General features: G+C 38.6%; 2 protein-coding genes across 4 annotated transcripts in view; one reads left to right on the top strand and one right to left on the bottom strand.

Annotated features, from left to right (window-relative positions):
• The window catches only part of nfasca (neurofascin homolog (chicken) a), an 83,522-nt gene extending 68,402 nt beyond the window's left edge, over window positions 1–15,120 (bottom strand). For 2 of the 3 annotated variants that reach the window (XM_084395687.1, XM_084395691.1), the window contains exon 1: window positions 14,945–15,120. The gene's annotated coding sequence lies outside the window, so the exon portion shown is untranslated. The remainder of the gene's footprint in view (window positions 1–14,944) is intronic. The other variant, XM_084395684.1, reaches the window with a different exon arrangement.
• Window positions 15,121–19,197: 4,077 nt separating this feature from the next.
• Window positions 19,198–27,758, top strand: part of pik3c2b (phosphatidylinositol-4-phosphate 3-kinase, catalytic subunit type 2 beta) — a 47,722-nt gene continuing 39,161 nt past the window's right edge. Inside the window, exons 1-4 of the mRNA XM_084394881.1 lie at window positions 19,198–19,480; window positions 23,972–24,829; window positions 24,985–25,085; window positions 25,230–25,390. Of these exons, the coding sequence (XP_084251007.1) occupies window positions 24,059–24,829; window positions 24,985–25,085; window positions 25,230–25,390 (1,033 nt within the window). The 5' untranslated portion in view covers window positions 19,198–19,480; window positions 23,972–24,058. The remainder of the gene's footprint in view (window positions 19,481–23,971; window positions 24,830–24,984; window positions 25,086–25,229; window positions 25,391–27,758) is intronic.

Below are 27,758 nucleotides of genomic sequence, written 5' to 3'. Positions count from 1 at the left end.
GTCAAAACACCATTAAACAATTTGCATAGCCAGATCAACATAATGGCAGTTTTACTGGTATTTACTCTCAGTTAAAGGAATAGTTCACTACCGTTTGGGGTAAGATTTCTCTAATGCTCACCAAGGCTACATTTTTTTTCCTCCAAAGAAATACTGTAAAAGCAGAATGTAGAAACAAACTGTTATTGGTTCCTTCGATGCAAAGATCCTTCAAAAATCATTCTAATATAGTGATTTGATGCTCAAGAAACATTTCTTATTAATATCAGTGTTGAAAACAATTCATATTTTTCTGAAAACAGCAATACATTTTCCCCCCAGCTTTCCTTAATGAACAGAAAATTCAAAAGAAAAGGTTTTTATATGACATCTTTGAACTGAAATAGAAATCTTTTGTAACATTACACGTCTTTACTGTAGACTTTGATCAATCTAATGCATCCTTGCTGAATAAAAGTATTAATTTCTTATATTACCTACCATAAACTTTTGAACAGTGTACAATGACATTTCTAGGAATAAATAATAACTAAATATTCATTTTATGATGAACAACACTTTATCCTTTGTCTTGTTCAAAGACAGCACGCCCATGCGTGCTGCACGTTAGCTAATGCACTTGGCAATGATCCTGTTCTCAGTGGTTGGTCAGGTCAACAAATTGTTAAAGTCATCTTGATGAAGTAGTTTCCAGGTGTATAGTGTATGTAGTTCCCACGCCTCCCATCTGTTTATGTGATATATCACTTCCTAAGCCAATGAGAGGCATTATACATCATAAATGAGCAGTTTTCTCTACATCAACACCATACAAAATAAATGTTATACCTTTGCTATACTAACCCCATAATCTAGAATGAGATCACTTTGAATAAATGTTACCCATTCTGATTTGTCCATTTAAGGCCTGCTAAACTAAAGGGATAGTCATTATTAACTCACCCTCATGTTGTTCAGAACCAGTATGACTTTATTTCTTTTGTGAAATGTTTTTTTTTATATATATATATATAAATCAGTGGTGTCCAATGTTGTTTTAGACTCCATTGACACGTGGTTTGGACGCCATACAGAAAGTCATACAGATTTGGAATGACGAGAGTGAGTAAATGACTTAAAACGACCCCTTTAAGATACCTAATGCAAACCTAAAAGACATGTAAGAAGTACAAATATGATGAAAAGTGTGTTTCAAGTTCTCTCTGATCCTGTTTATGAGGTCTGGGAGCACTTTGGGGACAGCTGGTCTTTCGTTTATCAGGTCCATACCTCTTCACACACATTCTGTCCTTCTCTGTCCCACACTCCATTGATCTGAAGACCCTTCTCTTCACTCAACCTGCTGTGTACAGCCGGTCAGAGGGTCATATTAATGGCGGTCCTTCAGAACAGCTGCTGCCGAAGGCGAAGCAGATACATCCACATTAGCCTTATGACTCTTGAGACAGTCCTTCCTTTCTTCCATAATGCAATTCACTCTCTTCTTACATTTATTTAACAGCCATACAAAGAGCAAAAAAAATCAAAGAAAGAAAAAAGACTTTTTATGACCCCAAACAATATAAATTCTATTCGGATCAATTATATTGATTTGCTTCCATATATCCTGAAGCTCTTCCTTTGGGCAATTTAAAGTGAAAATCTCTCCTTCAGTTCCTATGTTCCTTGCTTTAACTCAGATCCAAATATCTTTAACACAAAAATGTAAAGATTTACATTCAAGGTGTGGTTACATTAGTGATATTTCAGCAAAGTATTGCTGACAAAAGGTCCATTGTCCACTGTCCACAATAGTGTAGCAATGGATGAAGCACAGCTCACAGAAGTCACTTTCAAACCAAGCAGCGTTTGTTGGTCAGTGAATTCACATGAGCAACCTGAACATTAGCGAAATCTGCTTCGAATTTGTGAATGTGCAGCTTTCTACTGAAATGGTAGTGAGCAATGGTAAATGTGACCACACTTTACAGCTAAAACAGCTACAATCCAGCTCGATTCAGTGTCTTCATTAATAGAAAGTGTCTCATGAACAGGGTTGTGACATCATCAGTTATGCAAACCATTGAATAGTTGAAGGGTCATACTGTAGGTTAAGCTCATGTCCCTTGTTCAACCACAGAGCAGATGTCAGGTAGGCCACAGTCTTGACATAAACACAATATCTCTAACAGCAGGGTACCTGGCTGTCTGAGTTTCGCCCAATAAGCCGCTAGCACAGGAGTTAGATGCAGCAGGAACATGGGCAGACTCTGTAATTCAATAAAGACCCTCAACAGGGCTATTAGAGGTGTAAAATGTCAGAGTGTTTGGATCAGAATGTTCTAGGTGATGTAGACGGTTTCTCAGAAGTGCGACTCAACAGATCACATAAAGATAGAGAGAGCAAATCACAGAGCGAGAGGAAAGGATAAGGAAGGACTAAGGAAGTAGCTGGTCAAGAAAGGAAATGACCTCAATATAAATTATGCTACATCTATATCCATAATTATGAAACCGTTCCAGGATGCTGATTGGCCAATGCCTGTCAGGGTCAAAACTAAAAAAAATCCCAGAGATCGAGCGAGCGAGAGAGAAAAGGTGTTATTAAGATGCGTTTTCTGTGAACTGATCACAAGTGGTCTGCAAAGACGCATTACCGTTACACCTGGTATTATCACGTTTCAAATGCATCTTCTTTGACCACTTGCGTTCGAATTTTCGTGGAGACCCTTTACTTTTTTTCATCACTTTCACCGCACGAATAGGCTACAATTAAATAAATAAATAAAGCGAAGGGTGGGATGTCTGCATATGAATATAAACGACTTCCACACAATTTCTCCTGTCAGGAAAAAAACAATTCTGCCAAATTTACAGCATATAAGTGTGAGATTGATGTGAGATTCCAGATCTGTGTCAATCAAGTAAAGCATATTGAGAAAAAGCACATGTGCATACGCAAACGTGACCTATAAAGCAAACTTTTGTGGGCTAGATGCATGGAAAACATATGGACCAGGATGGAACGCGCCACCGATCAGGGCTCTGAGCGTTTAACTGTGTCAGTTGAAGAGTCAACCCCGGGTCTGACATCCAGTGTGTTAAGCCCTGGGGTCGCGGTTCAGTTTAGTCTCCAGACCTACTTTACATCTACACTGACAGAAGGCTGAATCAGAGAGTGTTAACAAAAAGCCCTTCCTTGCTTGTCGGTCAAACGGCGGGCTGTCGCGCGTAGGCACGTTGACCCTTCCCCCTCGGTTCTTCAGGAGCCTCTATCAACAGGAGGTGTTGTCATTTCTTCAGTTAATTGCTGGCGGAGCCCCGATCTGCCCTCAAGAAATCTGGACAAGGGAGGGAAAGCTTTGGTCTCCTGCCAGAGCGCGTGCGTATCCCCCAAACGCACGCACACACCAATGTCTAAGAATACAATGGGGCAAAGCAGCTGGACCACAAGACAGTCCTTGCATGCGTAATTACAAAACCAAGACAAGCCATCTGTGCCATAGAGATCATAACATCTGCTTTAGATCAATAACTTGCACAGATAAGGGAAGTGGATTTCTTTTCATTCAAAAGATATCCTACATCAATTCAAAGCTTCCTTTCTATAGTATGACATAACACACAGTTTAAACCTATGAATTAATACAATAGGCCTTGAAAATGATGTAATTTCCCAGTGGGACAAAATGGACACCTGTTTTGTATGAAAACATTGATAGCGACTTGTAACCCTATACAGGTTTCAGAAGGTCTGATGAGGGTCCTTCAAAAAGACTAAATAAATGTTCATGGTTTTATTCAGATTTGAAGCCGGTTGCAAAACAAAGTCAGCATCTTTAAAGGATCAAGAAAAGACAATACAACTGCAAGGACGTGCGTCTATAGATACTATACAGATTCATGGCACTAATTACAGGAAATGACCTAATTGCATTATCCTTCAGACTGAGAACAGACCAAGAAAGTATAGGTCAATTTAATGAAAAATGAATTTTCAGCAGCCATTACTCCAGTCTTCAGTTCAGAAATCATTATATTATGCTGATTTTATGCTAAAGAAACATTTCTTATTATTATCTTCAATGTTGAAAACAACTGAGTTGCTTAATATTTTTATCGAAACCTTGATCGATTTTCTTTCCGGATTAGCCTATATGACTATAAAGTTCAAAATAACAGCATTTATTTAGAATACATTTTTTTTTGTAACATTAATGTCTTTACTGTCACTTTAGATCAATTTAATGCACACTTGCTTAATAAAAGTATTAATTTATTTTAAAAAATAATCTTAATGACCCCAGTGGTAGTACACTTTTTACTGATTAAAAGTTTGCACCTTTTTTGGAGCATAAAAAACAAACAAACAGACAAATGACATTTTAGCATTCATATTCATCCATCCATCCAGTTTTGAATGCTAGCAAAATATTACAAAAAGAGAAAAAGAGTGCCATCACGACTGCAGTCTCATCCTCCTCAGAGCCGTGGGAAAAGACAGGGATAACAGTGTCACTGCTTACCATAAGGTTATTTTAGATGCGTCAAATTACAGACACCCCCCCTCTGAGAAACACCTGCAGGCATGGTTATTATTTCCAGGGACAAAACGCTTGTGCCAAACCAAGGTTATCACATCTCAGCTAATTAGATGGAACGAATGCGGGAAAAGATACCCATGAATCTGAAAAATATTACCGTAACACTCATGAACACACATTTTTAGCTAACTTACAGAAGCAGTAATTAATGAAATTAGTTGCGACTATCTGATACAACAAGAAGGCCACTGTGTTTTTGTGAACATTACGTGAAGCTCTGAATCTGACCTACATGTAGCAGGCAGAGAGAATCCTTGTGGCAGTTTTATTTCTAGAATCAGTGTGTGTTCACCCAAAAAAGAAATGTTGGTCATTATTTACTGACCCTCATGCCAATATAAACACATATTTTCTTTAAAAAGGTGAGTTAATATTAATGCTGTAATTGGTTAGAATCATAAAGTCAATACTATTGGAGTTAAAGCTATTTTCCTATAGACAAGAGAATGTGTCAGAGACACTTTCAGCTTTAGGTACAATGAGCTTGATGGAGAGATTTGCAGAACTGAGATGTTAAATAGATCCCTAAAAACACCATTAATGAAAAATTACTCTCTATTTGACTCAAATACGTTTTAAGGTCTTCTCTAAACATAAATCTTTTATGGCATCCCCCTCCCCCATGTTAGCTTGCCCTCGCCTACCACCTTCATCTTCGGTTATTACATCTCAGCAAGCAACTGAACTGCAACTGAGTTATCGAAACTAATCTTAATTTAATGTTCTCCAATCTGAATTAAACCCTGACATTTGAAGCAGATCTGCAACAGTGCATTAGGTTATAAACACAGTCACCTTCTGGGTGACTCACCCACATGACAGCCAAAAGGCAAAACACTTCTGCACGTCATGACCTTCAAAACAGCCGTGGTGACACTGACCTTTGGGTTACGGCCCTGGAGAAGGAAAAATAAACTGCATGTCGTAACCTCACTGAGATAAAGAGCAATCTGTGTCATCTGCGAGCAGTCACAATGACAAACAGATCGATTCGCATGCCTTAAAAGGAGATGCTAGCCTAATTAACAGCGATGCTGGAGATGAGGAAGAGTGATACAATGAAGAAGAAACTGAGACTGATAGTTGATGGACATCCCAACATTAATAAACCCTCATTTCCTGACCTTTGCTGAGATTAGCCATTTAGCAATGCTCAGGATAGGACTGTCTGAACACATTAGCCACTAGCCCATGGTGACCCAATTAAAACACCATAAATGAGGAGCTGCAGCATGTAACTAGGAGTCTAAACAACTTAAATGACATGACTGAATAGACCTTATTTTGCCTGAGGTCAATATGACCTGTATTTTGTGGGGCACAAAGGAGCTACATTCATTTACAATGTAGAAGGAAGGCTGAAATATTTGAATAATTGCTAAGATATCAATTCTGGACAAATGAATTTGATTTCATTCATTCAAACAACTATTATTATTGAGTTGCAAAAACTACAGCTGTTTAAATTATAAATCACACACACACACACACACACGCACGCATGCACGCACGCACACACTTTAAAATATATTATTCTTGTAACGTCTGGTACTATTTTGACGCCAAATACTGACAACCACCTATTCATTCTAAGGTAACGGGTCTATGATTTCATTCAGCAAATGTACAAATGAATAATTAAAGACTTGCTGTTTTCATTTAGCTCAGTTCATGTCAATGCAGGTTACACTCTAATGGTTAATCAGATGGCATGTTTAAATGTGTATGGCAACAAATCCCTGGTTGATTAAAAATTAAAAGCAAAAATATAAAAACCAAAACAGATTCCTCTAAAACATGGATATATTTATATATAATTTCGTTGCTGCTCCATTCTGGTTCTCAATATCTCATAAGACCCGTAGGCCTATGAATTCAAATTTCCTAAAGTGCTGATTCATTTTAAGATAAGATTTCTTATTCATCATAATCTCATTTTGACTCTTTCAAACCCAAATGGCATGTTTATATTAAACAAACTCATAACAAATACAGGCTCTGCAGATTTATTGAGCCTTTAGAGGCCAATTTAGCAGGAGCTGTTGTCTCAGAGGCTAATATAGCATTTGATACTCCTTTGTGTGGCCTGCGTTCCCTCGCTATTTTGTTAGCGGCAAGAGGTACAGATGGAAGCGTGTGCAATTTGGCTGGTCTTTCCCAAGAAACCCCACAGCATACATCTGGCACAGAAAATCGTTCTCTCTCCCATGCATCTGCGCTGTCTGTTCATGTCACGGAGCAGTGAGGTGAGGTGAGATGTGAAATGATTTGTACAAACTGAGCATTTATATCCTCGAAACGGTAAAAGCAAATCAGGAAAGTGTTGGGAAATTAATAGGCTACCTATTTGTTCTTTTATAAAACAGGATGCATATTTCTTTATTGTCTAGCAGCTTGTCTAGTTCGCTTGTTATTTCAGTACCTGACAGACCACTCGCCGCACACACTTTTTTTCATTTTCCTTATTTGCTGACATAAAAAAAAAAAATCCTCTCACAATGGGGGAAAACTCCCTTGCTGTGCTATCTCTGTGCTCCTGTCCATCACGTCACATATTTGGTGCACTCCGCAAAACACACTTCGGTACAAATCTGGTGAAACCAGAAAAAACTGTCAGTCAAAGATTGTTTTCTCCTGTTTTTATCTTACCAATCATCCCCTCCCCTTTTGTCAATCTGATCCCCCCTTTTTATTTGTCTCTTTCTTGGCCCACTTTTTACTGAACAATGGAGACAATCGGGCGTCCCCTGAGGGCAGAGAAGAGCGAGTTTAAATATCAAAAGCCCACAATGGACATCACGCCAGACTCCAAGGAGCTCCATTCCCTGGCCCCCACTGTCCATCTGCTTATAACGGGAGAAATGAGGGAAGAAAGATAGATAGTGAGAAAGGAGACTCAGTGACAGACTTTCGTCTCTCGCTCCTTTCTCGCCTTTTTCTCATTGTTTCAAACAACTCAGTCGTGCTTGTCAAATTATGCCATTTGGGTAATGGGGAAAAAATTACTTGAATGATGAATAGATCATACAATGGAGCATTAACAGATTTCTATTTCAGAATATATACAGTACAAATTTTAGTTAGTAATTCAAATGTTTCCCTTTTAAAGTATACAACTGAGAAACGTTGTCCTTATGACCAACTCTACAAGTTAAAATTCTATTATTTTTGTAATTTCATTTTATGTTTTGTTACAATTGTCAGTACATGACTATATTAAAAGGTCAAACCTGTTACCATGATGTTATATAGTAAGTAAATATTAAGAAAAATAGTCAAAAGTAATTTAATAATAAATAAAAATAAAAACAGTATATTAAAATACTGTTATATGTATTAACATAAGAATGGATGAACCTCGTAGTTTCACAACCTTTAGAACAAGGCTTGCAATGTGAAATTAAACTGTAAAAGTGTCAAACCTGTGCATTATTTATGTTTCCTTATTGAAGGTACACAACTGTTCAATATTTTGAGGGAAGATTTTTTTTGTGTGTGAAATTATGAATTCTATTCAGTAAGGACACATTAAATTGATCAAAAGTGACAGTAAAGACATCTATGAATGTTTCAAATAAATGTTATTTTGACCTTTCTATTCATCTAAGAATCCCGAAAAAAGGTTTCACAAAAATGACACAATGCAATTTAACACTTAAACACATTATTTGTCTTTTAGAAAGTTTAAAATCCAACAGAAATCCCCTTGTCAAACTGTAAAAGGCAACGGTTTCACAGAATGACACCTCATCCACTGCGCGTCCACCCTTCCCCAAACAATATGTGAGGACACAAACAGTCCTCTCTTCTCTCTCTCTCGAAACCTCCTTCCCCTCAAGCCCCGAGGCTCAGGTTTCCTGACAGGAATGAGTCTTCATTTTTTCACATCATCCTATTCTGTGACTGACTGCATGACACAGATACAGAAAGCCCAATCTCACGGTAATTGCAGGGTGGCAGTACAAGACCGCTGACATAAATGAAGAATCATCTGTAATATCCCTGAGCTATATGTCCCAAGTGACTCAACGTCAGTCTTAACACATCTGAAACCACACTAATAAGAACACAGAAGCCAATTTGAAGCTTCCAGCCAGTTAGGCTAAATGTGGTTTCCCATTCCTAACAACATCAAGTGCTCCTAGAAGAAATAACAAAACCTCACACCTTGACCTCCGATCCCATCGCCATCTAAGATGCTTGTTATTGTCCATACTTCCATTCACACGAGAGAACAAGACAAGGCATGTGTCATGTTTTCTTCATTGTTTATGGCGACAGGTGTTTCCACCTGGGCAGGTTTTGTTGGGGAAATTCCAGGGCTTGCTGACTGTCTGTGATCCCAAGGGATATACGGATCTAATGAAGACCCCCCCCCCCTCCCCCCAGCCACCCTTAAACAAGCTGAAATGTGAAAATGTGTCATATCAGATGACTCCATTGCTAATTTGATCAGAGGGGTTATTGATTTTCTAGGCTAACTTAACTGATTGTAATCTGGTAAAGAATGATTCGACCATATGGCTTTGAATTTGGCATGTGAAGTGTTTTTTTTTTTTTATCAAACACAATTTAATTCAAATATGGACTAAAATTTCACTCATTACGGCAGCAATCCTGATGAAATATTAACGTTAAAAGTTATGGGATCTGAGGTTTTGTTGACGACAGCAAAATGCTTTAATGCATTTATATATGCTTTTAAAAAAATACTTAACATACGGGCTAAAAGAAAATTACATATCAAACAGAAACACATGTAGAGGCACCTAACTACCATTAACTGTCTTTTTCACAGGTTTATTGTCTAATTAACTAACCTATTGTATTTATTACCAGGCAATCAAGTACAGTACAGCTTTACTTCATTGTATGTGTGTCTTCAACAAAGGTTCACAAATACTGCTCTCATGGTCTAGTTAATGGTTAGCTTTTTTTTAGCTAATGTGCACAATCCAATCTCCAGCATTATTTGACTATAGGAGCTCAAACATCTGTCATTCAATGACTTTTAACAAAACAAATCCCAAAAGAGTTCAATGGTTCTGCACTAAAGAGAAGAAGTCTTCTGTTGAAAGAGTTCCTCCTTTCAGCCATTAACAATGTAAATCAAACCAGAAGCCACATAAAAGGTATATTGTAGCCCTTTTCAACATCATACTTATTATGTACAATGTAAAACCTGTGTCAACACACGTGATTAAAAAGCCTCTCTGATGTCCGTTTTGTTTGATAGCTAAAGAAATCAGCATCCGACTCTATACTGAAAAGATCTATTTCTAATGTTTATCAATGGGAGGCTTCTTTCTTTTTGTATTCATTATACTTCACAAATCTTCTGTTCAACAAATATGTTCATCTGAACTATACTTAAAGGGTTTGACTGCATTGTGTACTTTTGACTCTTTAAGGATTCAAGAAGCTGGTTATGGTTCGCTATCCAGCTTTGATATTTGTAATGAATGGAGACTTTGCCGCATTGGTCCAACTACTTTATTTAAAATAAGTCCACACAACTAATTAAAAAAACACATGAAGCTAATTAAAAAATAAACAGGTCAACTGCATCAATCCTGATGTCAACATATGTTACACCTGAAGGGCTGCAATCCTAATAATAATGATAACTACACTTATTACTAGCTAAAGACATGCACGCACATGTTGTGTTTTCATGTTTTATGAGGACTTTCTATAGACATAATGATTTCTATACTGCACAAACTGTATATTCTATGCCATTACACTAATCCTATGCATCACAGTAAACTCTCTGCATTTTCACATTTTCAAAAAACATCACTTAGTATGATTTATAAGCTGTTTTCCTCATGGAGACCAAAAAATGTCCCCACAAGGACAAGGATTACGGATATTACCATCTTCGTGGGGACATTTTGACCCATAATGTAGGGTTTACCAGGCCCCCCACACACACACACTCCATCATTAGTCTCATCACTGTCCTCACTAATTGTCACGGACAATATTTTCTGTATTTCCCATGCTTGACTCATGTGCTTAATCTATTAGTAGCAGTTCCTTTGGGAAAACTCTGACCCTGATGCATACGAATGAACCATTGCTTCAGAAGCCTGTGCAGGTGCAGGGCTGATGGCTTCACAGAGCCAGTGGGCTCCCTGCGGGTCTAGGGCACCATGTGCGCCCTGCTAAAAGTCACAGAGAGAGATATAGTGCAGACACTGAGAGAAGTAAAAAGCCAATGGAGGACTGTTACAGATAGTTCCCAAAGTGCCTATAATGCTTTGAAACGAAGAATAAGGATGCAAATGTACAATGCACTGCAAAAGCTTTGATGCTGTACATCAAAAACACGGTCTTACGTCACAGTCACAGGGGTCATTTGAAAAGGCAGAGGTGAGCGCTACTATAGATCAAACAGAACATAAGAGTACGTCTGAGACAACACTTGTGAAGGTGTGGCAAATACAATATGGACAATGTCTCACGTTCAATGATTTTGTTGGATATTTACCTACTGAGCCATGATAAAATATTCGGAGTGCATCAGACAGGAAGGGCTTTAATATGGAAACAAGAGTGAGTCATGCAGTGAGATGCATGGGCTACTTCATGTTCTCTATAATGATATTAACTGAGAATTTCTGCTGTAGCATAATGGGACCTCGAACAGACAAACTGATCCCAAAATGATTCACTGTTAACTGTAGCCTGGAGATATGCTTATGTTCAATGATATGGAAATTAAACAAAAAAATTACTGATTTCTAAAGCCACTTTAGCATAAAGTTGAATGATTTCATCTGACAAAGTAATGTAATGTCTTAAATTATCTTAATATTAGGGATCAGCAAATATTGATATGATTGACTGACTGAATTAATCAATATATAATATCCAAAATCAATGCCTTTAATCAATTAATTAATATCCCTAATTTGTGTAAATGAGTCCAGGTTTAACAAATGTTTCAGTGCTTATAAATGGTTTATCTATGAATCTATCTATCTCCATCATTAGTTAGCAACGCCCAACTTCCTACAATCCAATCAATTCCCGAAGTACAAAATCAAATGCTGCCCTACATTTTCCAGAACCCATTCCCCTCTGATATACATCACAAATAGGAAAGAAAAGACTATTGCAACTTCCGTTTCATGCTGACTTTAATGTGCCCAGCAAAGCCTCTTTACTCACTGCTGAAAGTTCTTGTACATCTCTGCAAAAAAAATCAATTTAAATGCAGCTAGTAATCTGTCCTCCTTTTAGGTCAGTCTGAAATCCATAACTATCAACTGCCTTGACTCAGCTGAATCCAGATGAAGAGCACTTTATGGGCTATAACAATCTTCCATTAGCACTCCATCCAAGCGCACAGGCCCTAGAGCCGTCTCCTAAAACATACTGCTCTAAAAAAACAACCAAATGCTTCAGCTGACCCCATTGTTTCGGTCTTTCGCATTTTCTTGTCCTCTCTGAGGAAGAAACAGAGACGGACAGAGATTGAGATTCTTTTCAGCCTCTCCTTCCCATCCAGTGTACAACAGTTCAAATCGGTGGTGGGCCAGACTCCACTTCCAGACGCACCTCTCTCACCCCCCTCTGGAGAAAGCTGCTGTTGCGCAGCTAAAAATAGCACCTCTGGAAACAAAACCCTGAGAGGTAAAAGGTAAGCATCCCATTGCAGTGTGGGAAACCTGAGAGTAGGTGAATCTGAGCTGAGGAGGAGAGGAAAGACGGGAATGCTGGAGAAAGAAATGAAATCGCGTACTCTACGTCATCTCTTGACCTTATTTCAATGCAGTCATTAAAGATGCATTGCATATTATGCAGCAGGTCACTCAATCTTTCCAAATAACCTAATTAATCTTTTGATTATTCATCTTTAATTCATATTTGAAAGCAAAGTTGAGTTGACCAAAAAATGTGAGCTTCCCCCCATTTAAGGTTTCCTTTAAGAGGCAGAAGGTGCTGAGGGAGAATAGCAGGTTTCTCTAATGCTGTTTTAATTGCAGGCTCAGTGGGAGTATCCACAGGGTTTGAGCCACAACTAACATGTTGCCAAGTAAAAGGATTTCTTCAAAATTTGCCATATGGCAGAAAATACCTCTATAGGTGGTGGGGGGACGGGGGGTGTGCAGGTAAAAGCATGTGGTCATTTGTGGATGATCCTCAAAGCTGTTCCTATACAAAAAATAGAATACAGCAACATTTTACAAAAATAGCTTAATAAATCTCAAAATGTGTCATGGTAAATTATAAATATCAGTTTCCTGGTGGTTGAACTGCATTAGAATCAAAGCTAGCAATATAAATCGAGTAGAATATCAGCATCTAGTGGTGTGCTGAAGTCACTGCAACTTGAGAAATTGTGTTTGATGTCTTTAAGTTGTAAAGAGTGCAAAAATAGCACAGCGATTCATTTTAATATTTACTCTAAAACTTTTATATTGCATGCTGTTATATTACATTTTGCATGCAACTCTGATTCAACTATTCACTTTTTTTATATGTACTATATTATGTTAACATTTAAAATGCAGGCTGTACCGTTTGCTCTGAAAAATCTAAGATTTAATCTGACACTGTTCTCATTAAATTACTCTTTAGACATTCCTAATGAGGATAGACTAACGTTGTCGGGTTGCCAATGGTTATGTTTCACTTCTGAGCTCTATGAAATACCTCCATGAATGATTGTAAAACAATATGGCAAAACCTGCTGAATGGGGGATGACATGCTCATCTCTGGATCATTCAGACCATGGTCCAACTCACTGGGAATATGAGCCCAGGCCAGGTCACATGGCCACAGATATCATCTGATGTGGGCAGCTTTGCATCTTTAATTCATGATGGAAAAAAATGAGTTTGGTTAGTGGGCTAATTCAGCAGCTCTGAGTTTCCCCACGCTGCAATCAAAGATTAAAAAAGGAAACTTTGTCCCTGCTGGATTACATACGGAGTTGTAGAGTCTAAGTTCAAACAGAATAGTTTACAATCACAGATGCAAGAGGAGTCCTAGATTGATACTCAGTCAGATATATCAGAATACTTGGTACTTTAGATCATAGACAGACAGACAGACAAGACAAAACAAGACAGACATATAGGCTAGATAGATAGATAGATAGATAGATAGATAGATAGATAGATAGATAGATAGATAGATAGATAGATAGATAGATAGATAGATAGATAGAGTAAAAAAAACAAAAAAACATTTCATTAACTTCTAACTTAAATACCAACCTATTGAAGTTCTAATATCTGTTTTGTACCATTGTAATACATGACAAATACCAAAAACAGGTGGTGATGAGAAAGTCACATGATAAATCAAAGCTCTTCACAAACTGAGAAGGTAGATGCTAAAATATAAAAAGGTGCGAAGTCTCATTCACACAAATACTAAACTCCATCATAACACACGTCACACTAAAGTACTGCAATATACAATTATTTAACAACATAAGATATAACATAAAACCCTAATGTAGGCTACATAAATGATAAGAAAAAAATAGGAAGAAACAGTTATTTCAACAAAAATGCATTAATGTTAATTAAGTGTCATGCAGCCTGCAGGGAATTTTGGGAATGTCAGTATAAGGAAACTTACTGTTAATATCTAGATAGATAGATAGATAGATAGATAGATAGATAGACGGATGTTCTGACATGTATTTAAGGCCTACAACTTTTCATCCTGCCATCAAAGCCAATATAAAACACATTTATAAAAAATAAAAAAGTAAGCCTATGATGTTTATTGACGATATCAAGATGATTTACAGTCTGAACGTTATATAGGCCTACTCCAAAAGTTATTTTATCCACACAGGCCAAGCTAACATCCGAACAGAAAGTAAATTATATTACAATGCTATATTTACCAACAAAACTGCCCTTAATGGCTCCCGGTGTAATGAAACAGAGCAGCAAATGTTTGTCCTGTTCGCACAATATCCTTGAGCTAAGAAGCGCCCTGGATGGGGCGATGACACTTTCACTCCCTACAGCATCCTTGCCCAACAATCGGCCTCAAAACAACTACATGTAACTTGACAGCCTCGAAACGCCCGAGTTTATTAATCTACATATGGCTGGTGATGACTTTAAATGAAGCTGCGTTTATATTTATCTGCCGCTTCGTAAAATATAGCCGGGTAGGCTACTTCATAACACAGCGGCTGTAACATTTGCGCAGAGCAGCAGAAATAAGACCGCATCACTCAGAGATGCGCAGAGAGGCTGAAGCACGCGGGATGCGCGAGGATTAAACACAAATCCAGTCTGCTTTTATCCTCTGTTGAACAAGGCCAGTTTCTTGTAATTCATTAACCCTGACAGCGCTGTGATAACGTCGCCCTTCTTACCTGTATCGCTGTCGGTTTGGCCACATACGATGTAGTGTTCCTCCCGTACGCACTGTGTAATGCGGTAAAGGCGGGTAATATCCTCCCTTGCTTCTCTCTGTCTGTGCGACCCTTTCAGCAAGAGCGCGCGCTCACTTCCCACGCTCGCTCCTGAGGGCGCGCCTCCGATTCCAGCCGGACAGGTGTTCCGATCATCTGCACTCGTGCTGCACTACAATAACTTCATACAGACGAAGAGTTTAATATCACGTGATTAATGCATCTATTAATCATAACAATTGTAGTGAACTGGCCGCTCTATTTTTATATCAGGATTAATCAAATAGTTTTTAAACTGTTTTCAACATTGATAATAATTATAAGAGATGTTTCAAATCAGCAAACATTTCTGAAGGATCATGTGACACTGAAGTCTGGACAGGCTGATGAAAATTCAGCTTTGCCATTGCAATAAATGACATTTTAAAATGTACTAAATTAGAAAACTGTAATAATATGTCACAATATTACTGTTTTAGTGTGTGTGTGTTTTTTTTTTTTTTAATCAAATAAATGCAGCTTTCATTGGTGAACATAGAAACTTCTTTCAAAACCATCTCACCAAACCCCAAACGTATAAATGGTATAGTGTAGTTTATTGTTGTTTAATGAAATAAATAGCCTATATATAGGACATTAGTGCACTGAAAACTTTATCATGATAGGCTGTGACACAGCCTTCATCAATGGCCTTCTGTTCCAAACACACAGCTCTTTGACTGGGAACTTTACATCATCCATTACAATATAGTGTCACACTGGCCCGGTTCAACAACACACATGTACACGAACAGAGCCATACAGAATATCCCCTTGAATGCATATCCCCATTTATGAGTATTATAAGCATCAGAAATGTACAAATATAAACAAATAGACAAGACATTATCTGCTTAGGACTTTTACACAAAAATAAATTTTATATAGCAAAACTGCAGCAGGCTATAGTAAAACTGCAGTCTCCATGGAGTCAAAATTGACAATCCTCTTTTTATGGGATATTGGAGTAGCCTATTTATAGTAAAAGTATTTATCCGTGCACATCATTTTTTTCTTAAATGCATGTGCATTGTGCAAATGCATGTGCCCCAGTAATCTTTAATCAAAATAGCTTCCCCTCCCTCTTGCAGCAACATCTCTTCTCTTCTCTGATGAGGTGTCTACTGGCGTGAGGGCGGGGCAACCTGTCACTCACATGACATCACAGCAATAGCAAATAACAACGATCCAACGAACGATGGACAAACTCAGGCTCTGCCCTACAGTCTTATTTAAGAAGCCGTTTCACTTGGATATATATACGTCATAATAGGGAAGAAAATGAATGCCAAGTTTAAATGTTAAGATACAGCTACATGATGAGGAGATTTCAAAGGCAATACAATACAACAGTGGACCTTCAAAAAAACATGCAGCTTACAGAACAATATTGTTTAAAGAATACGCACAAAAATGTCTCTGATGAGTTTAAAGTCCAGTGGACAAATATACTGAAAGCTGGTAAATCTAATCTCGTATGCAGCCAGCAGTTTGTTCTCTTCAGCTTGCAAAAGTCAATCCTGCATACTAAACCTTAAAGACAAAGGCCTGCACTGCTATTCTCACATTACATACAGATTTGCCAGGCACTGACAAACTTCACTGTGATGTTCAGAATACAAAGTAAAAGCTCTCAGTACCCTGCCTGTCAATGTTTTAACGTACTTTATGCCAAGGTCACACAATGTACAGGTCCAACTTCCCTGCAGTTGCTGGTGTGTATGCACTGCACACTTGGGCTCTTGTGTGCGCGCGCATATGCTGCCTCTAGTGGTCACAGAGAACATTACAGCACGACTAAAATTGACTACGTAATGTTTATTTTGCTTAAACCACTTAAATAGTACCATGGTATCGTGATAAGGCCTGGTACAATGCCATAATTTGTGGACACTTACCATGGTATTGGCATATTGCAATTATTCAGTATCAAGGTACAGGCCTGTATCAGAATTTCATATTATTAGCATCTGAAAGCATTATAGTAGCACACCACCACATCACTTTTGAAAAATTATATCTTTTATTTTCTCTAGTAAACTAACTGAATTACCATTTACTCTATTATCAATATGTCGATACAGCTGTTTCAACCATCTAAACATATTTTGTGAACTAGCAAACAGTGTTAGCCTATCTTAGAATATTGATATAGTATTAGGCTAATAATATTATGAATTACCTTTTATTTTAATGCTTTCAGTTTTTATTTTAAATGTAGTTAAAATTTTAGTGCATTTGTCATTTTTATTTGTTTTTATTGCTTTATTTTTATTCCAGTTTTAGTAGCCTACTTCGACTTATTTTACTTAAACTCAATTACTCAATTATCAAAAACAATATCTGATAGTTTTAGTTAACACTAATGACTCGAAAGGTGCACTGAAACACTGAAATGGAAATTGCGATAGTCTTTTCTTCCCATATGATTTGTTCATCGGGAATTGATTGGATTGTTGCAGTTTGCTATTGCTGAGATCTCCTCATGCCACTCGAAGGCTGATTGCGTCACCACGGGCAACGAAGGCTTTCCCAATTCGAAGGCTCCTTCAAATGCGGCCTCCAAATACAGCCTTTGTTTCCCATGAAATGAAGGATACAACAAATGGATCCTTCGTGACCTTGCCTTCCCCATAATTCATAGCACGTTAGTGCTGACAGGATCTAATGATACAAATGTAAACAAAAAACTTTAAAGCACTTAAATGTTGACATATCGTTCTATTATGCAATCATATATAGTTTATACTCTTTATTATATACAGAAATGAACCATGGTGAACATCTAGACAGTTTGTGAACCCTGTATTGTTTTCAGACAGTTTGAGTTTAATATAACTTTCAAAAAAGTCAAGTAGAAACGCTCCTGCCACTCTTTAACCGCAGCTGTCAGTGTCACAGTTTCTAGGCAACAAGAACATTCCTTTGTAGGCTAGACCGGCCCATTTAACAACACTAGGGGATGCAGCCTTTGAATTGGGACACAGCCGTTTGCAAGAGGGAGGGGAAGCTATTTTGACTAAAGAATATGAGGGCACATGAATTTTTTCAAAAATAATGATGTGCACGGATAAATCTTTTATTATAAATACTGCAATATTCCATTAAAAAAATTATTTTTAAATTTTGATTTCATGGTGGGTATCAGCAATATCTTGTGTTGACAAAGGGCTCTTACCACAAGATGGCGCCACAGCTTAATTTGAGAAAACGTTACACCTTTACATTGCTAAAGAAAATGCGACTTGTCTTTGATGTTTTTATATTTTACAAGAAAGTGCATTTCTGTCGGACCTTATCTATTGTATAATGTTCACAGAATATGTAATCAACAGGCCTCTAGTATTTTTTTTGTCTGTCTCCATATTTTCACGGCTTTGTATTTGGTCAGGGTTTGTCTAGGTCAGGGGTTCTTAACTCTGGCCCTCCTCAAGGTCCACTTTCCTGCAGTGTTTTGCTCCAACTCGAATCAAGCACACCTGAGCAAGCTAATCAAGTTCTTCGGGATTTCTATAAAGTTATAGGCAGGTGAGTTTGATCAAGGTTGGAGTTAAACTCTGCAGGAAAGTGGATCTCAATGGCCAGACTTGAGAGCCCCTGACTGAGGTAGGCTATTTAAGCCAGTACACTCATTTAGGGTTAATGTCAAAGCTCAGGTAGTTTGTTGATCAGCTAGCTAAGGCGTTTTGAAGGTTTATTTCTTCGATTCGTAGTGTTGTCAATCAAAGAGTTGCGTTTGACTTGAAATGTTTAGATATTTTTTGGATACATATTAGAAGTAATCATATACTCTAAATATTTTGGATATAGCCTACCTGCACAAAAAAAAAAAAAAAAAAAAAAAATTCTTTTAGGGATTAATTTAATTGCTTTTCCCATTTTGTTTATTCTTGTTATAGGCCTCATATTTTGCTTCCATATAGCCTAATATACTGTATATGTATGGTTTCATAATGGTTTGCACCATATTGAAGTTATGTTTATATTATATAATAGAAATGGGCCTACTTAATTCTTCATTGAAGTATTGTTACAACCTTTTCGGTTTTCGCAAAAGAACGAAAAAGTTCTTACGTTCTACTGCAGACAGTGCTTGATGTCAGGCATCACTCAGTTCCCGTGTTGTCCACTAGAGTCTGCTATTGTTCCTCTCAGTCTAGATCTCCTGTCTCTACACTCAAGCACTGGGCGATGTGAGCTTCGGGTCTGAAATCCTCAGTGCGAAGTCTCCAATCAAACAACCCGGTCGTAGAAACCGAGAGAGCGAGGGAGGAAAGAGCATGCGTCTCATATGGATTAACAGAGACGAGCCCGTGATTTGGCCCTGATCAATACACGATATTTTGCCACTGGACACCGGAAACGACCGCCTGATCACGATCTATCAAAGAACAACGATTGAGCCTGATAATAAACGAGGAGGACTATGACACAGGCGCTCAAGAGGCCAAGCACACGGTATGTGATGTGCTCTTTTCCTTCACTATCACGGAGAGCGCTGGTACAAACGCTTCTTATTTATATACGACCAGCTGTTTTTGCGCAGTGCCTGTAAATTTTCCTCAAATTTTTGTTGGTATTCGGGCTTCTCCCGACCTGAGAACGAAACACTCTGGCGCTGCTTTAAATGTAAAATTCGAGAGGCGTATGACCGCCGCGTTTTTACTCCTATTATCGCTTGTTTCTGTTTTAAAAATGACTATCAACTTGACAAGTTTTGGTCTCTGAGCCTCAAATAGATCTATATTTGAAATGGACGTTTATTTAGTAGGACGCTCTGAGCCATTAATATATGAAACGTGTATCAAAACAGAGGAAACGTTGTGTAGTTGGGTAAGATTACTATTGTATTGTTTGTTTTATCTTTTAAGGAAATCTTTTAATATTGATTTAATAATTTGTAAACTATTAGATGTGAACAGAAAAGAGCATGATGGTGTCTGTTGTTTTTCATTTATTTATTTTATAAATGCTTTCAGTGATATTGCATGATTTCTTTTAAATTATTTTAACTAAGTTAGAATATTTCCTGACTCCATATGACATTTAAGTTATCGTTAAAGTGTCATTTAAAAAAAGATAAAATATATAAAGTCACAAGGTAGGCTAATTTAAAATCTAAAACAATTATTTTACAATAAATTGCATGTGTTCTTAAAAAAAAAAATCAACGCATTAGAATTGTTTTAACATTTATATTTATAAGTGATGTATAGGTTATCATTCAATAACTATTTATAAAGTTAGGAAAAATAAGAACTCAAATCTCCCAAAAGGGAATGTGTTTGCAATCGTAAAACAAATGCAGACTTCAAAAAAAAAAAAAAAAAAAAAAAAAATTGATAATGCATACAGTCAGCTTCACAAGCTTTATGATGTATCTGCCCAGGCTTTCATTTATTCAAGTCTTAACTGCATTTTACAGCAAACGATTTGCATTAATTATAGTGATTCACGCACAATGTTCACAAGGAGGTTTATGCAACTCTGCACACAGTAAAGGTGTTTACGCATACTTTTATGCTTCTAAACACTGAAAGGCAATGTATATGATGACACGGTAACCACGATTTGGGTTTAGTCTGCAAACCTGATTCAAGATCCCGCGTGTTTCTGAATCACCATGGCACGTTGGCCGAACAATAATTGCATTGATGTTTTGTAATGCTTTGTGGCTAAGAGAGCAATGTTATTCATCTTTGATTAAGACCTTATGTTTTCTTCCAGGTTTATATCCTCTGCTTGATAACTGTCTGCATTCTTGGAACATGGAAATCTGAAATCAGTCCAAGTCTATCAGTGTGCAAAATATCACGTGTTGAATCTCTGAAACCACCCGTGCACCTAAGACCTGTCAGACGGGGGGTAAAATAAAAAGGCAACGATTAATATTTGATCAGCTCAAAAATCTGTTTAAACTATGTAGAACTGTGATGTCTGAGCTAAAGATGTTCTTGGCCAGGCTTCGCCTGCGCAACAGGTTACACGTGCCATGCGTTTGGTTGAGTCACCTTCCTGTGGGATTTGTGGTTTTTGAGTTTGGCCTTTTTATCAACACTGTTTCTATTTTTCTAAATTGTGAGGTCTGGTGTTAACGGTTAGTTTTACTTTATGTGAAGTTTGTTTTGCATTTGCCAAACGTCAATGCTTATTTTCTTCTGACTTTCAAAGAGGCTGAATGTTACTTCATTGGCTGAATATGGGCAAGCTCTCCACCATCTGCCTGTCAGATCAGAGTAGAGTCGGCTAGCCTAGAGGTCTTTGAACCAATATTAGGGTGGGAACACCACAGGAAGAGAGGCGTATTGATGATAGAAGGCCTCAGCATACGGCGCACAAGCCCTGATCAGCTGGAACTGCCATAAGCGAACACCCTAGGCATGAAGGGAGCCGTGTGATATTTGTTGATGGGTGGGTGTGTTGGGGGAGGGGTGTATATGGGGGGACAGCGATGACAGCGGTCTCTTTGTCTTTGGTTCTCCGAGCCGTGTGAACGTGTCTGAGTTGGCCCTGCCTCACGTGACGCGGCTGCCCTCACTCCTCCCTGTCCTTTGTTCGACCAATCTGGGAGCCACCCCTGATTGAATGGGATTATATCCCAGCAGGGGATTGATTCCGGGGGCCTGTATCTGGCTGGCCTGGGGTCCCTGTGGAACAATGCAGATCCACCCTCCTTGCCACCCCTCCTGTCTTGGCTGCACCCCTCCGGCCAAAGCTCAGTCATGAGACCGCATAGGAAGCCCACGGGAGGCCGGAGCTTCTGGGAATGAGGCAGAGCCCCATAAAGGCCGTCTAGAAGGAGATGTTAGTTATATTTGTGCAGTCCATCTGTTGGTGCCTGAGAATGATGTTTACAAACACATCTGGTATTTCGGAAGTGTTTTTGCACAAGTGTTTGTGCTTATCTGACACCGTGTCCTAACCAAATGTGTTTTCCATGTTAATCTGAAGGTTTGTCCTGGCCCTTTGTATTTCTGCGGCGTCAAGCAGAAGTTTCACTTTCACTGTGGACAGAACTTGTCACATCACACCTTGTTTTAAATGGGTGTAATGAGCTGAGTCCTCTCTGTTTACCATGATCTCCATATGTACACGTTTAGTTCAGCACAAATTAACCGTGACTGGATGATTTGCTGATAGAAGGCCTAAAACACGTCACAGTCATACCGCTGCTTCCTTCTCTGTTGATCTGGAAAATCATTTTGTTTGTTTTCCCTTATTCATTCAAATGAACCAGAGATCAGAGATTACCGGAGGCACACAGGTTTTTGAATTTTTTGGGATGCATAATGTGGAGCAATGGAAGAGTCCAGGAATGTCTGTCAAACAGATGCCTTTCTGCTTCCTCTTCAGTCTTTTGTTCTGGTGCCACTCTTCTGGTGTAGGCTGTGAGAATTTCCTACAGTTGTGTTTGTGGGCGGAGAAACAGACCCCCTGCCACTGTTATCATGTTATGAAGGAAACAAAAGGTCACAAATGGTCATGCACTTAAAGGGATAGTTCACCTAAAAATGAAAATTCTGTCTTCGTTTCCTCACTTTCAGGGGGGGGAGCCTTTTTTGTCTCTACAATGAAAGTTAAAGTGGTCCAATGGTGTTTTGGACTTTGACTATAATATGGACCACAACCGTGCGAAATTCTTCAAATTACCTTTTGTGTTCTTCCAAAGAAAGTCATACAGGTTTGGATTGACATTTGGGTGCATAAATGATAGTTCCCACAAAAATGAAACTTGTCATTTAAGGCATTTTAGTTGAGCCATAACCCATATCATTTTACACAGAGTGGTATACTTTGACCACTTTGGGGTTTAGGATCATTCTACAATTTATTTGTTGTTACTATCATCCTTTTGGAAAAAGTCGTTTGACCTTAGAGTTCCCAGCTGAACCCCATTTACCATTGTGCAGGACTAGATGACCATTAAACCCAATGGTTCTGCGTTTCAATGGGGCGGCAGCTGTGTCACGCTACATGTTGTAAGGCTGATTGAACGCTAAATCCATTTTAGAGGCACTCAGCAGGTCTTCAGGTCGATTTAAATTCAAAGCTTAGCATCTGTCCAGCTGTGACTCCACAGGAACGGGTCTCTTAATGTGGCACATCAGTCTCTGTGCAGGAGAGAGAACAGCTTCCCCCAGTTTGAGGAACTGTTGTGCTGCAGCAGAACCTGCACTGATGACTGTGCTGAAAGAGAGAGATCCGCTTGGCTCTGTTTTTTTGCTGCGCAAGCAAAGGCAATAAGAGCCAGATGATCAGAGCCAAAGACAATCAAAGTCAGAGTCACACATGTGCGCTTCTCTAAACATCTCACATCTGTGACTGAACATGTGGCACTTTGATCCATATGTGGTTCAAGAGGTTCATTAGTTAAATGGTTTTGTCTTTATGTAATTATTTATTTTAGGTATTACAGGTGTTTTCTACATCTGTACCATATTCGCCGATATTAAGGATTTTTAAATATCCAATATTGACTGAAACTAGTATATGTAATCTCAAAATGAATATCCATGTTTCATTCATATGGTGCATTATAATGTTGTGATGTTTAAATTCACTTGTAGCATTTAAAATTATTTTTTTTGACAATGGTATAGAATTAGATTTAACTTTAATATTGGTGCATCCCTAAATGGTCTCAAATCGTTCTTGTGGTTGAAGTTTGCTGTAGTTATTGGTTGACGTAGTAGGCTTTTTTTCTTCTAGTTCAGCGACACGTTTTTCTGTTTGGCTGACATTTGTGTGATATTGGTTATATACCCAGCCATTTATAATCATAAGATTTTTGAGAGTCTACAGGAGGTATAAGTTGCTAGCCTTTTATCTGACGAATGTCAACGTCTCTACGTGGAAGGTTGATGACACATTTTTATACTGACTGCAATATTTACGAGTGGCAAATATCGATAGCATGCTTCTTATTCTTTCATTCTTATCTCCTAACAGGGCCTAATGAACTGGTTGTGCAACTCGTAGTGCCGTCAAGCTCCTTTCTGCGTTCCTTGTGTGCACTGCAGCACCCCCTACAGGAACATGTCTGCAGCGCAGACTCAGAATGACCAGGAACAGCGTTGGGGTTGTCTGGAGTCTCTTGGCCTCAGCCAAAAGGAGCTGGTCTTAGCAGAGGCCCTGCAGATGGAGTATGACGCCCTCGCCCGCCACCGACAGGACAAGGGCCCAACAAATACACTACCCCCTGACACCAGCAAGTCATCACCCTCGAGGAGCGAGCCCACCCTGCCTAGACGTGTTCCCAGTCCCCCTTGGAATAATTTGCAGCAAGGTGTGTCCGGATCTGACCCCATGCTCAACCACGTTCAACCCGGAGTGTCGAACCTATCACGTTCCAGCGGTGAGTCTCACGGATTCAGTAAGGAGCCTCCGCCTCGTTACATCCTGGACGAATGGGAAAGTGACTTTGAAGGAACATCGCAATTGCTGTCAAAAGGGCTTCCATCCCTAGATGAGCCTCCGCCACCGGTACCGCCCAGGAATCCTCTCCCCCAGAACGATCCGTTTATTGTCCATCGAAGCTCAGCCCCACGGGATGTCAACTTGTTCACTCCTGAGGTGGACCAGCCCAAGCTTTCCTCCGGAGACACTCTGAACTATGACAACCTCAATGACTCCCTGAGCAAACTAAATGGGGATTGGCTGTCACCTAATAGAAGCCGGAGACTAAATGGGGACAAATCGGGGAAGGCAGTAGCTCGCAGTAACACCCTTCCTCCACAAGTTCCACCCCGCACCTATCTTCCGGGACAGAAGAGCACTAGAAGCCAGCGCAGAGTATCAGTTGATCCGGTGAGCATTCATAGACTCTCTTTCAAGCTTTTTTAATTGATTTTCTTTTTTAAACGTTTTTATATTATTTTGAAAAATTCTATGAAATATTTCTTTTCTTTTTTTTACTGTCAGATAAAATATTTATTTAAAAAAACAACTTTAAATCCTTTTAGGTATCTCTGGGCTCCAGACCAAATGGCTTTGGTTATGAGCTCTTTCAGGTGTCTGAAGAGAGGGATGAAGAAGTGGCGGCCTTCTGTCATGTACTTGACTTGTGAGTTGCTATGTTGTGTATTTGTCTTTCGTAACTACTTTTTTAAATTAATTTTTATTTAAATGCTGTTTATATACAATCATTTTAAGTGTTTGTTTAGAATATTAATTCAAATGTATGTACATCCTTTACTCTTTTCATCAGGCTACGATTGGCGTACCCGTGCAACGACTACTCAAAAAATGCGGGCTTTGTTTGGAGCCCATGCGTGGCTCAGGATGAACTGCAGCAGGGCCTAGGGGTCAGCATAAAGGTCACAGTTTACAGTTACCACTTCAGAGAACCGCACACTTTCTCTTGTGATGGTAAGAACTTAAATGTACTCACTTCGTACACATTGCAACTAAATTTGGTTGTCAGTTCATCTTTTAGTGCTTAATCCTGTTCTGTTCACACACAGTTCAGTCATTTACGGGAGTGACAACTGCACTCTACAACCACATTAACTCCCGAAAAATGCAGGTAGTGACAACTGCATTTACAAAAATTCTATGCAGTGTGTGTATGGAATCGAACTGAACAACTAGTTGTTAATGACCTATTCCAATCATAAGCAAAACACAACGCCTCCTTCAGCTGTGCTTTAGTTAAAATTGCTGAACATAATGAGTCTTGTCACTAATATTTCTTTGGTCAGGAAAGTGGATACCAAACACGTGAGATTCCAGAACATTGTGATTTGACTTCGTGGTAACCATAGCAGTTTCAGGAGTGTTTGGGAGTCGTGTTTCATACACTCTGAACAATAATTTAAGGGAACTTAATCCTGCATTTAAATGCGGTTGTTGTCACTCCTGAAACTTTACTTGGCCTCATTTATATTCTAGCAATACAGATCATAATTTTAGATATTCTGCATCTACTCTGAGCTTGGTTAAAATTGTAAAGCTGTATTTTCTCTTCCACATCCTGATACTTTTGAACAGGGCCACAGGATCTCATTGGAAAGACTGCTCTAAACTCGGAATTCTCTTAATGGCATTTCACTGAATGGGTGTTCTGCCAGCCATCTGTTTTGTGTACTCAATTAAAATAGGCAGCTTTTCATTCCCCCGCCTTGGAGGAACACTCACAAACTCTTTATCTCTCTCTCTCTCTCACACACACACACACACACACACAGAGCGAGAGACAAACAAATATGGCCTCATGTGGCGAGATTAGAGACGGTCCCGAGAAATATGACGTGAACGTGATTTCACTCGAACTTATTCACTGCACTTGTTTATCTTGCATGATTTGCTTCACAGATGCCCTTTATCATGGCTGCCTGCCAGTATGTGATGAATGCTGTCTGTGGTGCTATTTTCACATGGGTCTTTTGTATCATAAGCAGCTGTGAAATCTGCTAAATGTTACTGAAAATGATGCAGGTCAACTCAAAATGGTTCATAGGGCATGGAAATGTTTTCTTGGGTCTGTAAAGCATAGCTTGAGGGCTAGGTAGTGATATTTACTTTATTGTCGTTATACCATGTACAACAAAATTAGGACATGCTTCCCTTAGTGCTTAAAAAAAAAAAAAAAATGCACACAACATAAACATAAATACAAAATAATGTAGAACAATATTTTATATTTTAAATTATGTAATTAAAATAAGTAATACAAATTTAATATTAAAATAAAACATAGTGGATCATAAAATAAATCTAAATCACTTTAACAAGTGTAACACCCTATTTTGATGGTCCACTTTAGACATTCTACTACTAACTATAAGTAACCTTGCAACTGTCAACTAATTCTCTGAGTATTAGTAGACTGTCAAAATAAAGTGTTTGCTTAACTATCTGCTAACAAAGTGACTTTAGAACTACATTTTGATTTATTCTACTAACACAAACCTGAGTTAGTTGACATGTAGTTGCAAAGTTACTTATAGTGAAGTGACGTGTAGCCAAGTATGGTGTCCCATGCTTGGAATTTGTGCTCTGCATTTCACCCTTCCAAGTGCACACACACACACACACACACACACACACACACACACACACACACACACACACACACACACACACACACACACACACACACACACACACACACACACACACACACACACACACACACACACACACACACACACACACACACACACAGCGGTGAGTATTGAGTACATACACGCAGTAAACACATGAGAGTAGAAGAGAGTGCTGTTCATTTACTCCCCCCACCTACACTTCCTGCCTGTAGAGACCTGAGTGAATGTCTAAAGTGGACCATTTGGAAAATAGTCATTGGGTTTGAATAATGAATGATCTGCCCTTTGATTTGACAAGATTCTCATATTCATGGTAAATCCGGGAATAACTAGCAATTAAAAAGCTTCTAAGCCTGACCTTCCAAAAGTCATGATATAAAATATCAAAATTCAGAAGTTTAATATAAAAATGATTATAGTGAATATAAAGGTATAGTCTTGCCCTCAAACTCAAGCCATTGGGCAATTCATGAGTCAGCGTTGCTATGTCAAAGTGCTCAAACAAACAGAGTAATGTGTAAAAAAACAACAACAACAACAACAAAAACAGAATGGCAATGTTTACACTTTTTGGTGGAAATCAACTGACAAAAAGGTTTACATGTCTCAGCATAGTAAACTGGAATGAAGTATTTTAACATAAAAAGAATTACATCACCAGTAACAATAAGAAATGTGGAAATTGTGCC

Source organism: Rutilus rutilus (genome assembly GCF_951802725.1).
Source record: "Rutilus rutilus genome assembly, chromosome: 22".
Lineage (NCBI taxonomy): Eukaryota > Metazoa > Chordata > Actinopteri > Cypriniformes > Leuciscidae > Rutilus > Rutilus rutilus.
The sequence above is the reverse complement of the archived record's forward strand: the minus strand, read 5'-3'. Positions and strand labels throughout refer to the sequence as shown.